The 13,603-nt window shown below is 34.8% G+C and overlaps 1 protein-coding gene across 1 annotated transcript; it reads right to left on the bottom strand.

Moving 5' to 3' along the window:
- Positions 1-351: 351 nt before the first annotated feature.
- Positions 352-4,935, bottom strand: LOC145124398 (Protein kinase superfamily protein). The gene is made up of 7 exons (XM_079059725.1): positions 4,191-4,935; positions 2,744-2,848; positions 2,400-2,522; positions 1,974-2,144; positions 1,751-1,880; positions 873-1,082; positions 352-606 (listed from the first exon to the last, which is right to left on the bottom strand). The coding sequence occupies exons 1-7, from the start codon at positions 4,766-4,768 to the stop codon at positions 529-531; spliced, it is 1,395 nt and encodes a 464-aa protein (XP_078915851.1). The 5' UTR covers positions 4,769-4,935; the 3' UTR covers positions 352-528.
- Positions 4,936-13,603: the final 8,668 nt, after the last annotated feature.

Below are 13,603 nucleotides of genomic sequence, written 5' to 3'. Positions count from 1 at the left end.
ATGAAATAATAATTATGTTAATAAAAATGGTGAGGGCCATCCATGGCATATCATTATCCACTTTTACTTCACAAACACCTTTCATATCATTATCCACTATAACTTCACAAATACCTTTCAAGAAAACACCATAGGAGGCTATAGGAGACTAAAGGTCTTAGACCCATTAAAAATCTTGTTGAATGTCTTGAATGGCGTTTCTTTTGGCTGAATAAAGGAAGGAATGGAAAGCCACTACTTGTTCAACACAATAGAAAATATGGCTGAATGAAGGACGGAATGGAAAGCCATTACTCATGGTTCACGATTTCTCTGTATTTCTAAAAGCTACCATCTTTAATAAACCAATAATTTCAAGTAAAAAAATGCAAATAATTCGCTAATATTTACAATGCTCTTTGATGTCCATGTTTTAAAACATATGCATATGTGTGTGTATATATATATATATATATATATATATATATATATATTATCATATTAGCAATAAAGAACAAACAAATTATGATAACGCGACCTACAACAAAACTATTTCATCGAAGGTGTTTTACTTGCGGCATCCACACCCGAATTGAGCATACCCGTGTCTCTAGGCGGACGATGCTCCTACAAATTGAAACCAAGAAAAACTCATCGTTAGTATTTTAACAGCCTTATTCTTCCAGCAACCCCTGAGCTGGTTCACACTCACATTACACATTATCTATGAGGCTTAGGGCCCACAAAGAGCCCAATCCATATTGGAAATGAAACTCTCACACTGTGTCTGCTGACACGAACCCTTCAATCCACATTGGAATTGAAACTCCCACACTGCGTCTGCTGACGCTTGTCTGCAAAGATACCATGGGTGAAAGTTTGAGATGACTCACGGTGCGGAAAGGGAAATCGTCTGCTTCGAGCATGTGTACGATTTGGCCCATTTTTGGACGCTTATTTGCGTCCATATCTATACAACGAAGACACACTAGCAATACGCGCTTTAAAGCTCTTGAAGGAGGTTGTATGCTAATTTTGGGATCTAACAATTCTTCTCCACGACGACTTGCCACCATTCCTTTAAACCAGTCGACCAAATTCATCTAAAATAAAAACCAACACAAACAAGTTTTATATAAAATGAATAATTTACATTTTTGGTCCTTGAGTATAGCTATTTTTTCAATTTTGGTCTTAAAAATTCTCTTGCAATTTTGACCCTTATTTGCGGTTTTGGTCCATGTTTCTAGTAAAATGATTAAAGAGTAAATTACATATTTGGTCCCTAAGTATAGGTAAAATTTTCAATTTGGTCCCGAAACGTTTTCTCTTGCAATTTTTATCCTTATTTGAGGTATTTAATACTAATGTTTTGGTCCATGTTCCAAGTAAAATGATTATATAGTAAATTACATATTTGGTTTTGAGCATAGTTGATTTTTTGCAATTTTGGTCCCAAAAGGTTTTCTTTTGCAATTTTGGTCCTACATCAAGTTTTTTTTTGTTACATTTTTTAATCATGTTCCAAGTAAAATGACTATTTTAGGACCAAAACTGCAAAAATCAGCTATACTCATAGACCCAAAAATAGTAATTTTACTAGGAACATGGACCAGAATAGTTACAAGAAACTCGAATAAGGACCAAAACTGTAAGAGAAAACTTTTTGGGACCAAAATTGCAAAAACCAGCTATACTTAAGGACCAAAAATGTAAATTACTCTAAAAAATATATATCTACAACACGAAAAGTTAAAATTTTGAGTTATACCTCTCCGGGTGCTCTAGAATAATCAACGGGGCTTCTTCCTGTAACCATTTCCATAAGTAAAACTCCAAAACTGTAAACATCACTACACTCATTTAACATCCCCGTGCTTGCATAGTCGGGTGATACGTATCTGGAGATTAATATATTTGTGGTGTAAGATTAATATAAAATGTAAAAATGTTAATTTTTTTATTTTTTAAGAAAAAGTAAGTTTTTTACTAACCCGAATGTGCCCATTACACGTGTGGTGACATGGCTTTTTTCGGATCCCAATAATTTGGCAAGTCCAAAATCGGATACTTTTGCATTCCATTTTCTATCGAGGAGAATGTTGCTTGATTTAACATCACGATGAACAACTTTTGGTTCCAATCCTTCGTGTAAATATGCCAACCTAATGCAAATAAACCAGTTTCAGTTTCAGTTTCAGTCCAGACTGTCCTACAGTCTGGTTTTTTCAATAAAAAATCTTTTTGTGGGACCGCGCCAATCCAAATCTAGGGTTTTCCTTATATATATATATATATATATATATATATATATATATATATATATATATATATATATATATATATACCTTAAATGAGTATAAACAAGCAAAAATACATGATTATTAGTTGTAAGAAATAAAAGAAAAGTACACACGTACCCTTTAGCTGTCCCAATTGCAATCTTCATTCGAATATCCCATGTCAAAGGGCTTATTGGTCCAACATCACCATGCAACCATTGTTCCAAATTTCCATTATCAACATACTCATACACAAGCAACCTACATTGACCAAGTCAAACTATCCTTAACTAGCATACTCAATCGTTAAATGTCGCATAACTTACTAAATTAAATATCTAAACAATGACAGATAACAGACAGATGACAGATAAAAGATAACAGATAACAGACAGATGACATGTGATTGTCAAAAGGTTATGACTTTCTGGATCTCTTATCTGTTCAAAAGACGTGAATGCCCTTCTAATAATTAATTATACCTTTTAGCACCATCTGCACAAAATCCAAGGAGACCCACCAAGTTTTTATGCCTAACTTTTCCAATGGCTTCAACCTCCACCTTAAATTCCTTTTCTGCTTGACCCCTATAAAATTTTGACATTATTAAAATTAAGTTAGTTAACATACTATGCATTATTTTGGTAATAAAAGTTTCAAGTATGCAAAAAATAATAGTAAAAGAAAAATAGTATGCACCAACAGTAACGCATAATCTACATCTAAATTCTAAAGTCTCCTCGAGCCCCATACAAACAGATCAAGGGCATAAATAAAATAAGACCACTAAAAGTAGCCAAACATGTTAAAATAAGATATTAAAGATATTCAACACTCTGTCTCCTAACTTTGGAAAGTGTTATATTATATTATATATTTCCTTATTTTTTTGGTGCAACTACTCTCACATTTCTCAAATAAGAAGCACATTCTTTACACCAAAGACCATGTGATCTGATTTTTATTTTACAATTTATTCAGAGGGGACCAATTCCAATGTAGATTGTTCACAGATCCATTTTTTGAAAGGAAAATAGGGGGAAAAATAAGCAACAAGATGATAAATTTGGGATTTTTTTATTTGTGTTGATAATTTTCCAGGATGAATGACTAAATGAGGTATCTTTATTGCAAAGATCAAGACAAATATAGGATTTTAGTTTTTCATGGAAGAACAGTTATGCTTTGGATGAAAGTCACTTCCATACAAAGATTTTTGTTGCTATTTATGTAGAATATTAATAAAAAAGAAAAAAAAACATTTTCCTTTTGTTCTTTACGAAAAGTAAATGAACAAGTTGGGGAATTAAGTGGGGAATAAGATAATGTTACATTCAGTATAAATAAAGAAAATTTAATATTTAAATGTCGAATGAGATGCAATTTAGAGAAAAAAAATGTGGATGGAATTTTGCTTTATAAAATAATATCGGTGATCAATAAGAAATATATCCCAAAAATCAAAGTTTTTCTTTTTCTTCTTTTGAAAAAAGAGGGATGATAATTGATAAAGCTACACATTGCTTTATTTTTTGTTGAATAAGTCCCTTTCAAACCATTATATTTTAATTTCTTAAAGAGGATACCATTTTGGTTTGTAAAAATGCAAAGAGAGAAACATTATGTCTTGCAAGAACATTGTCATTTTGTATAAAAAAGTCAACTTTAATGGTTGTTTTGTATCTACATTTGTATAATTTGTTAGAAACCATTCAATTTTATTAATTATGGTTTTGTATCTACATTTGCATAATTTGTTAGAATCAATCTTAGATCTAAGAAGTTCAGATCGTCTCTTCCAAAGAAATTCAATGAAAATCTCAGTAAATTTGAAGAGAAATTTTAAAATGAATGTACACAAATAGCATACATTCAATTCGATTTGGAACGGAATTTGAAAAGAGAAGCCGAAGAAATTAGAAAACTAACTTGTTGTTCAGAAGATTCTTCACAGCCACAAAACCATCTCGTACAACACCTCTATACACAATTCCGTACCCTCCTTCTCCGATCACATTCTCCGGCGCAAAGTTACTCGTCGCAATTTCAAGCTCATTCAGGCTGTACCACCTGCCCCAACCTAAATTATTCATACCATCCGCCGACAACGACGTTGACGCCCCTTCACTCCAACTCGTACCCGATTCATTACTACCAGAATTCGTATTCCCTAATTTACCCTCAACAACTTTGATTATCGGTCTAATCTCTTCCTTCTCTCTATCATCCTTCTGAAAAACACTGATTTTCGATGTTTTCTCAATCTTTTCGATGTTGATCGCCTCCGAGACCAACGGCAACAATCCCGAGCTGTGCTTCACGCGCATCCTACGACGTCGTTTAGAATTCAAATTTCGACGAATACAACAGAAGATCGCTACGAGAACAGCTGTAACAATTAGTACGGTGACGGCGACGATGACGTAGAGTTTTTGGCCAAATATTGGTGTTTTCGAGGTGAGACTGACACCGCCGTCGGTGGAGGATGTGTTACCGGACACCGCCATTGTTCCGGAGGAGATCAGAGGCCAAAAATGAAGATCAAAGTGCAGGAATTCAGTGATCTTGTGAAGAATTTGTAGTGGAAGGGAAGGAAGAAAAGGGGGAGAGCATTTTTGTTAGAAAGAAAAGAGAGAACAGAGCATTCTAACGGACATAATGATGGTGGAGAGTGTAAGAGAGTGGAGTTAACACAATTGGGTTTGATTTATTGAGATTATTACGATAGTGCCACTGCACTATTAATCGTCAATGGGACATTATTGACTAGGTAAAATGACAGAAATGCCACCCGCGTCGGTGTGCTTACGAAGTCAAACGTATTAGGTCACAAATTTGTTAAGTATTTACTATAATTTAAAAGTATAATAATTAGTTTCTACTATGTCTTGATAAACTATTACATTATATAGTTTTTGAATAATCAATTATATAAAGAGACAAAAAATGATTGTCGTATGATAAAAACAAACTCACATATCTATATCATCTTTTCATTTTGATATTAGATATTTTTATTTAGATTTTACATGACATGTCTCCTTTATTCTATCAAATATGGTTCTCTCATTTTTATCGTCAAAGATATGGAAGTCGACTTGAACATATCTGTTAGACAAAAAACAATTTTTGAGTGTCTTCGAGCATCTCATATGTTTATACATTTTGCATTTTGATACCTTTGTTTTTTTCGTACCAGAAGCAGTGAAGCTCTTCAACAAAGTCCAGTTGGTCATGAATAGTATGTTATATCCTTTAGATCCACAAATGTTTTCCAAAAAAAATTAGTTTTGTCATTTATAAAATGCTAAAGACACAATTTGTTGTTTATTTGCATTCCATCGATATGCATCGACTCTATACATATAATTTTTTCTTTTTACAAATAAATTCTATTAAATAGTTTAATAATAAAAATTTCTAGAAATTTAATTATCAAGTTTTTGCAAAATTTGAAAACAAAATCAAAGGTGGACGTTGCCTTGTAGTTTATTTGTAGATTAAATTAAAGAAATGATCCCTATGATTTGATCGAATTCATACTTTTGGTCCTTAAGTTTATAATTTGATAGGTTACATCCTTATGGTTTGTGAATATTGCACTGTAGGTCCTTGCTCTATATAAAAAGACCAAACTACAATTTTTTCTTTTTTCTTTTTATTTTAACTATATATATATATATATATATATATATATATATATATATATATATATATATATATATATATATATATATATATATATATATATATATAGAGAGAGAGAGAGAGAGAGAGAGAGAGAGAGAGAGCTAGGTTCAGGTGTTTAAACTAATTATTGTGTTATTGTATGCATGAATATGGGTCAATCAAAATTAAATAAAAATTAAATAATTAAAAAAATAAATAAGGGTAATAAAGTAATTTTATAAATAACTTCCACAAATACTTCCTAAAACTATGCTAGTTATTTTGACTTTTACCTAATTTCTTCTCATTCTTATATACACGGCCGTCCACTTCCACCGATCCCCATCAATAATTGAAATCGGTTTCTGAATCTGAATGTACCCATTCCTCTTCAACCGCTCATTAGATCGAGCTAAGGGATCAGTCGATCGACGGGGACAATCGACGGGATCTTCGTCGACAAATAAGCAGAAGCAGCTCGCGAGGTAAGGTGGCATCAATCTTCGATGATCTGCCCTAGGCCTTCTTGATCTCATCTCCGACCATGTCCCTCCAGGTCACCGTCGTCGCCAACCCTTGAACCACATCCACCGAGTTCCTCCGTCAACCCTTACATCCATGGTTTTTGTCGTCGTACTGCCGCGTCTTCTAAATCGCCGCCCCAACGTTGCACATTGCATCCGTACGTAATTTGTTCTCTCTTCTCGATCATCTCTATTTTCTGCTATGTCGATATCAGTTCTCTGTTTGTTGTTAAGTGATGTTTCTTTTGATGCTTGATGTTGAATGGTGGGTTTATGTTTCTCTTAGACGTGGTTCAAACATAAGTTGTTTGATAATCTAAGGGGAATATGAGACGCTCAAATTGCTTAAAATTAGGGGTTAATTTAATTTTTTTGGGTATAACAACTCGTTTACATTCTGATTATGTTGTACGGGAAAGAATGAAACAATGCTTCGTTGAAGGTTTTGTGAGATGATCATATTGCAGTTTTATATCTTCATTCTAACATCAGTTTAAGATGGAAGGGTAAAATAGTCAGATTCAGTTTAAGATAGAAGGTTTTGTGAGATGCTCAAATTGCAGTTTTACATTCTGATATGGAATTGACTGGCTTCACTTGTGGTAATAGTGTGATGAAGATACAAAAGAGGAAGAAGGCGGGGGCAAAGGAGGTCTCGGTGTGGCTGAAGGTTTTCATCAGACCCAGTGGATGCATAGACGAGGTGTGGGGTCAGCTGCCTCAATGGAGCCATCAACCGTAGGTGGGCTGCTTGTTTCCAACAGAATGCATACCGTAACTGAATCTTGAATTACAATTCTATCAGAATGGAATCACGAATTCCAATTCTGTTGGAAGGGAATATTGATATTTTCTCACAGAAGCAGCTGATGCTTGAAGAATGGACCATGAAATTGATGTTAATTTTAGCAACATTAGTCTTTTAGAATGTATTAGTGTCTTTGTTAGATTTTGATGTTTTTTTTTCCCGATTTGAAAGTTTTTTTAGTTTTATTCTTTAACAATAAATGTAATTATTAGCAATTGTTACCCGTATTCTATAAGAATTAATGTAATGTTTGTTTTTATTATTCAATTGATGGTTCAAAAATTTGTTATTCTCCAAGAAGTTTTTAAAGTTATGATCAAGAAATAGGTTCAAAAATATTTCTATTATTTTATGGTTCAAGAATATTTTTATTTTTGATAAATATATTATGTCAAAATATCCGAGAATTATCATCACTACAATCAGATTTTTAAAAGTAACAGAATTTATTATCCCCTAAAATATGCAATTTTCCTTTTTTTTAAATTTATGTTAATTGACTAAAATACCCTTAAAATGAAATTAGATGGTATTTTCTAATTATCTTTAATTTAATAATGTGTATTATTCACTTTCTTAAAATAAGTGAAATTGATTGGCCCATATTTATGCATACAATAACACAATAATTACTTTGAATAGAATAATCTAAGCCTATATATATATATATATATATATATATATATATATATATATATATATATATATATATTGGAGTAGTATCAAATGAGAACACCAAAAAGGTTGAGAACGCGAGAACAAAGTATATTCATTTGCGATTCCATGTATTCATTTGTGGAGAAATGATAAATTTTACGCCTTTAATTTCATTTGAAGAGAAAAAGCATATTCATGTTGATTGTGCGTAAAAATTTATCATTTCTCCACAAATGAATACATGGAATCACAAATGAATATACTTGTTCTCGCGTTCTCAACCTTTTAGGTGTTCTCATTTGATAATTTCCATATATATATATATATATATATATATATATATATATATATATATATATATATATATATATATATATATATATATATATATATATAAGATTGGATAGTTTTACTTTGGTTTTTTTCATAAATAGTTATACAAAAAAATATAATTATTTAGGTAATAAATGAAGAAGCATTGACATATAAACGAATGATGTAAATGAAAAACACATAAAACCATAAAACTTCTTAAAACTGAATAAAAGAACAAAAACTAACATATAAGTAAATGACGTAAACAAAAAACAAATAAAAAACAACATTAAATAATTATTTTGGATGATTTATAGTTATCCGGTTTATTGTTTTAATTTATTGTTTTAATTTGTTTATTCAAACAAAACGTAATAACATCATTATATAATGTAAACGAACAAAACATTAAAAAAACAACATCAAGTAATATATTCAAATAAAACATCAAAAATATATGGGTTATTATTTTAATTTGTCTATTCGAACAAAATGTAAAAAAATTATTATAAAATGTAAACAAACGAAACATTAAAAAAACATCAAATAATATATTCAAATAAAACTTCAAAAATATTAAAAGATTTTTAAATCACTAAAAGAAAGATAAACAAATAAATCTAAAAATAAATAACAATGTTGATTTTATATAACTTAGATAATTGATTTAAAAAAATAAAAATAATTTTATAAATAATCTATATTAATTCTATTAAAATAAAAATAAATTAAAATTTACAATATATATATATATATATATATATATATATATATATATATTTTGCTAAAAGAGAAAAGACAAAAAAAAAAGTAATTTGGTATTTTTATATGGAGCAAGGACCTACAATGTAATATTCACAAGCCATAGAGATATAATCTATCAAATTTTAAACTTAATGACCAAACTATAAATTCGATCAAACCACAAGGACCATTTATGTAATTTACTCTTATTTGTATCTATTTTAAAGATGTGACCAAGATCAAACCGGGGTAAAGGTAGACTCCCCAACCCCTTCGCAAATTCTCATGTTTCTCCGTCCCGGTGCGTTTACATTCAAACAACTTCATAATCTAAATATAGAAAATAGAAATCATTTGTACAAAATGCTACATAAATCAAATTACAACCACATGAAAATAGCATTAGTAGAAATCATTTTTCAAAAAGTTTATAATTTGAATTACATACACATAACACATATTATTGAATTGCATTCAAATATTTAAACTTAATTGAAAATCATTTGAACCAAAATGTTATGGAGACGATTTCAACAAAAATGTTCCAGAGATTATCTCAACATAAATTTCAAAAAACCAGTACTCAAAATGAGTAGGAGAGATGGTTGAGGCTTGAAAATTGAAATGATATCGACTAATCATTTGAGGTTGAGGAGGGAACTTGAGTCTTTAGGCTTGAGAGTTGAGATGGAACGTGATGTGTGAGGTGTAAGTGTAATAATCCAAAAATCCAAAGTAAAAATTTCATTTTGATTATAAACAAAACACTAATGTAACTTTGTTCAAGACATCGAAAAACATTTCAATTAAAACAAATATCAAAGTCTAATACCAAAGATCATATATTGCGGAAAACATGGGTGTACCTGAAACAAAAACTGAAAATCGTAAGCACAAATCTTAGTGAGTTCCCCCAATATACCACATACCATACAATAAACATACTGCCAAGCATATCTGGGTGTTGGCCTCCCCTTCGGTCTCTTCCAACCGGATACTGTCGAGCATATCAAGGTGTTGGCCTCCCCTTCGGCCTCTTTCAACCGGATACTGTCGAGCATATCTGGGTGCTGGCCTCCCCTTCGGTCTCTTTCAACCGGATACTGTCGAGCATATATGGGTATTGGCCTCCCCTTTGGTCTCTTTCAATTGGATATTGTCGAGCATATCTGGGTGCTGGCCTCCTTTTCGGTATCTTTCAATCGGATACTGCTGAGCATATCTGGGTGTTGGCCTCCCCTTCTGCCTCTTTCAACCGGATACTACCGAGCATATTTGGGTGCTGGCCTCCCCTTCGGTCTCTTTCAACCGGATACTACCGAACATATATGGGTGTTGGCCTCCCTGAAACATCCCAAAAATCATGACCAAAAATTTCGTTTTAAATCATTAAATAAAACCATAGTTATCAAATCATTTCATCAAAGCGTAGTCAAAATATCTCAAAACATTATTATCAGAGTATCAAAACATCAGAGTAAACATCCTAGGCTAAAACATCTTGGTGTGTGCAATGCAGTCATCCCGAGCTCTTCTTTCTGCAACTGGAAATACCTGAAACCAAAACTGAAAACCGTAAGCACGAAGCTTAGTGAGTTCCCCAACCTACCACATACCATACATCTAATCACATATACTGGGCCCCCACCCCTACATCGGGCCCCGCCCGGCATCGGACCATGTCCGACATCAGGCCCTGCCTGGCATCGAGCGCCGCTCGGTATACAAATCTGTTTCTTCCAGGCCTCGCCTGTCTCTGGGCCCCGCCCGCTATGCACATACATTAATATCATATAATCATAAGAGCACATAAAGAATCATACACAGTATTATATGCTCCAATCCTAAGGCCTCGCCTATCTTGGGCCTCGCCCCTACTCTGCTATGATGAGATATGGAACCCCGTCCATACTCAGCTAATGATGAGATACGGGACCCCGCCCACACTCATCTCCCTACCAGGCACATACGAGTATCACAAAGACAACAAGTATAACTAAACATGCATAAATTCCTCGAGCACTGCCCGACATCAGACTGTAATCCAGAAACATACATAGAAACATTCCTCGGGCCCCGCCCGGCATCGGACCGAAGTCCGGAAACATTCCTCGGGCTTGCCCCGACATCGGACCGTAGTCCGGAAACATACAAAACAAGCACATGCAAGAATCACGAAGATATCAAGCATACAAACATTCCTCGGGCTTTCCTCGACATCGGACCGTAGTCTGGAACATATAATCATACATGCATACATATACGGGCCGACATTGGGGGCTTAGACCCGTTCATACAAGGGAAACTCACCTCGCACTGCTGAAGTCCCCCGGATAATCCACTGGCTGCTAACTGGCAATTTCCCGGTCTGCTGATCCTTCAACTCCCCGAGCTGCTAGTCATCACATAATCTAATTAAGTTCGGTATTCTTATAACTTAATCATAAGTCCTTACTGGGGTAAAAGACCATTCTACCCCTCACATATACTTGTCCAAAAATGGATTCTACTCAACCCTTGGCCCAAAAGATAAACATCCTTACAAGGCCCAATGTATGGCCCAATTTCCAATTAGGCCCAATCCTTTCACATGGGCCTTAGCCAAAGGCCCACTAATGCTTTTCTAGTCTAAATGTTCCATTCCATATGTCTCACTAAAGCCCAAAGTAGCCAAGTCCAAAGAATGGCCCAAACTGAGGCCCACTAACTCAAGACCCACTCTCACTGAGTACGCGGGGCGTACTCAGCTGTACGCAGGGCGTACTGGGCTCGTGACATGTACGTTGCGCGTACTAAATTATACGTCCGGCGTACTCCCTTGTTAAGCTCTTTTTGCTATTAAGCACTTAATGCTTCCAGTCAATGGTCCAAATCACAAATCTGAGTTCCTCTTAACGTCTAAATCCATAAAGTCATGGACTTAGTGACTTTGCATGTCCCACATAAGCTCAAACTCCAAAAATGATAATCTACTTCCATGAAAATGGTCTTAACTCTTGCATGAACCCATTAAGACCTTAAAGATGACAAATTTCTGTCTTAGGGACTCATTTAGCACTGAGAGTGGCAACTCCAATCCTAGGAATCGGATTAGAACCATAAAGCTCCATCCTTGGGACCAAAAAGGTCCAAAAACTCAAAATGATAGATCTAAGCATTCAAGAGGCAAGTTCAAGACTTTATACCTCAAGATGGTCTTAAATGAAGCAACAATCTCGGATCTACAACTTCTCATTTGAACCACCACCTTGCTTTGCTCTTCACTTGCTTGGAAAATGGATCCACAACACCAAAATGCTCTCTAATGGCCTTCTAAGCTCCAAGAACACTCAAGGAAGGATTAGGGTTTCGTGGTGGTTGTCTAAGGGTGAGAGGGAGGCTGATATCTAAGGCGTTATGTTCTTTATATATTGCTTAGCCCCAAAATTAAGGTTTAGGAACTCTGAGCGTACGTTGGGCGTACTTCTCGTACGCTGGGTGTATGCCTCCAACACCCGCGTCCACTTACTCCTCTACGCTGGGCGTACCCCCAACTTACGTTGGGCGTACTTCTGCGCTGGCCACCTTGCATGCATGGTATCTTCTTGCCACTTTTCTCCATTAGGGACCAATATTGCCAATAAATTTAAAGTGCTATAACTTCTTCGTTCTAAGTCCGTTTCTAACGAACTTTATATCCATGAAAATGTGGCGGGGAGCCCTACGCTCCTAGCTACACCCCAAGCCTTAAAACTTTCTGAATAAAACCTGAGACCCATAAAAGACCAAATTGTCATATTATGCTTATGCCCTTGGCCTCCGAAACCACAATCGAACACTTTCAAAAACGGGTGTTACACTCCCCTTCGGTCTCTTTCAACCAGATATTGGGTCTATTTCACCCCTACCACTACCACATAATATCATAAGCAAATAATCACAGAAACATCAGCACATACTAGCATACCAGACAATTATCACAAATACAATCATCTTCACTATAAACAACAACTAGTGGGTCGACATTAGTGCCTTCGACCCACTGATACAGGGAAGGTAACTCACCTCAAATGCAGGAGCTTACTGAAAGAAATCCCTAGCTGCTGCTTTGACGCCTTCCCGAGCTATCAATACCAAAATATCACCCAATTAGCAATTGGGTTCCAAACCATGATCCATAATCCAAACTTGGGGGAAAATGACCATTTTACCCCTGACCCAACAAGACTTACAACCAAGGCCCAAGCTCAAAACCAACAAGGCCCACAACTATAAGATCCATGAAAACCCATTAATGGCCCAATTTTCCAAATTGGGCCCAACCCCATATGGGCTTTACCTAAAAAGCTCAACAATTCCTGGTCCAATAATCATTCTCCGATGGCCCAAAGGTCCAAGCCCATTAGGCCCACTAACTTCCAAAATCGTTGGGCCCACCACGACCCAATACAAAATCTAGGCCCAACTAGACATGTCCAAACAAAAGTCCAAGACTCTAAGGTCCTTCTGACTAGAAAGCCCAACACACAAAACTTCAACCCAAGTCCGAAGCCCAATCATGAAATAAGGCCAAAAGCCCAAAGATGCGCATACGCGGGGCGTACCCCCTTAGGTACGCTCAGCGTACTTGAAGACAAGGATCAGGG

This window comes from Lactuca virosa, chromosome 7 (assembly GCF_052849685.1).
Source record: "Lactuca virosa cultivar CGN04683 chromosome 7, Lactuca_virosa_CGN04683_v6, whole genome shotgun sequence".
Lineage (NCBI taxonomy): Eukaryota > Viridiplantae > Streptophyta > Magnoliopsida > Asterales > Asteraceae > Lactuca > Lactuca virosa.
Note: the sequence above shows the minus strand (reverse complement) of the source record. Positions and strands in the feature narration are given on the sequence as shown.

What these genes read in the sequence shown, in the direction of transcription:
- LOC145124398 (XM_079059725.1), bottom strand. Translation starts at nt 4,768, where the DNA reads ATGGCGGTGTCCGGTAACACATCCTCCACCGACGGCGGTGTCAGTCTC. An exon ending in CGTGTAATGGGCACATTCGG is followed by an intron (nt 1,881 to 1,973) that starts GTTAGTAAAAAA and finishes ATTAATCTCCAG; the next exon opens with ATACGTATCACCCGACTATG. An exon ending in ATTCTAGAGCACCCGGAGAG is followed by an intron (nt 1,083 to 1,750) that starts GTATAACTCAAA and finishes TTTTTATTTTAG; the next exon opens with ATGAATTTGGTCGACTGGTT.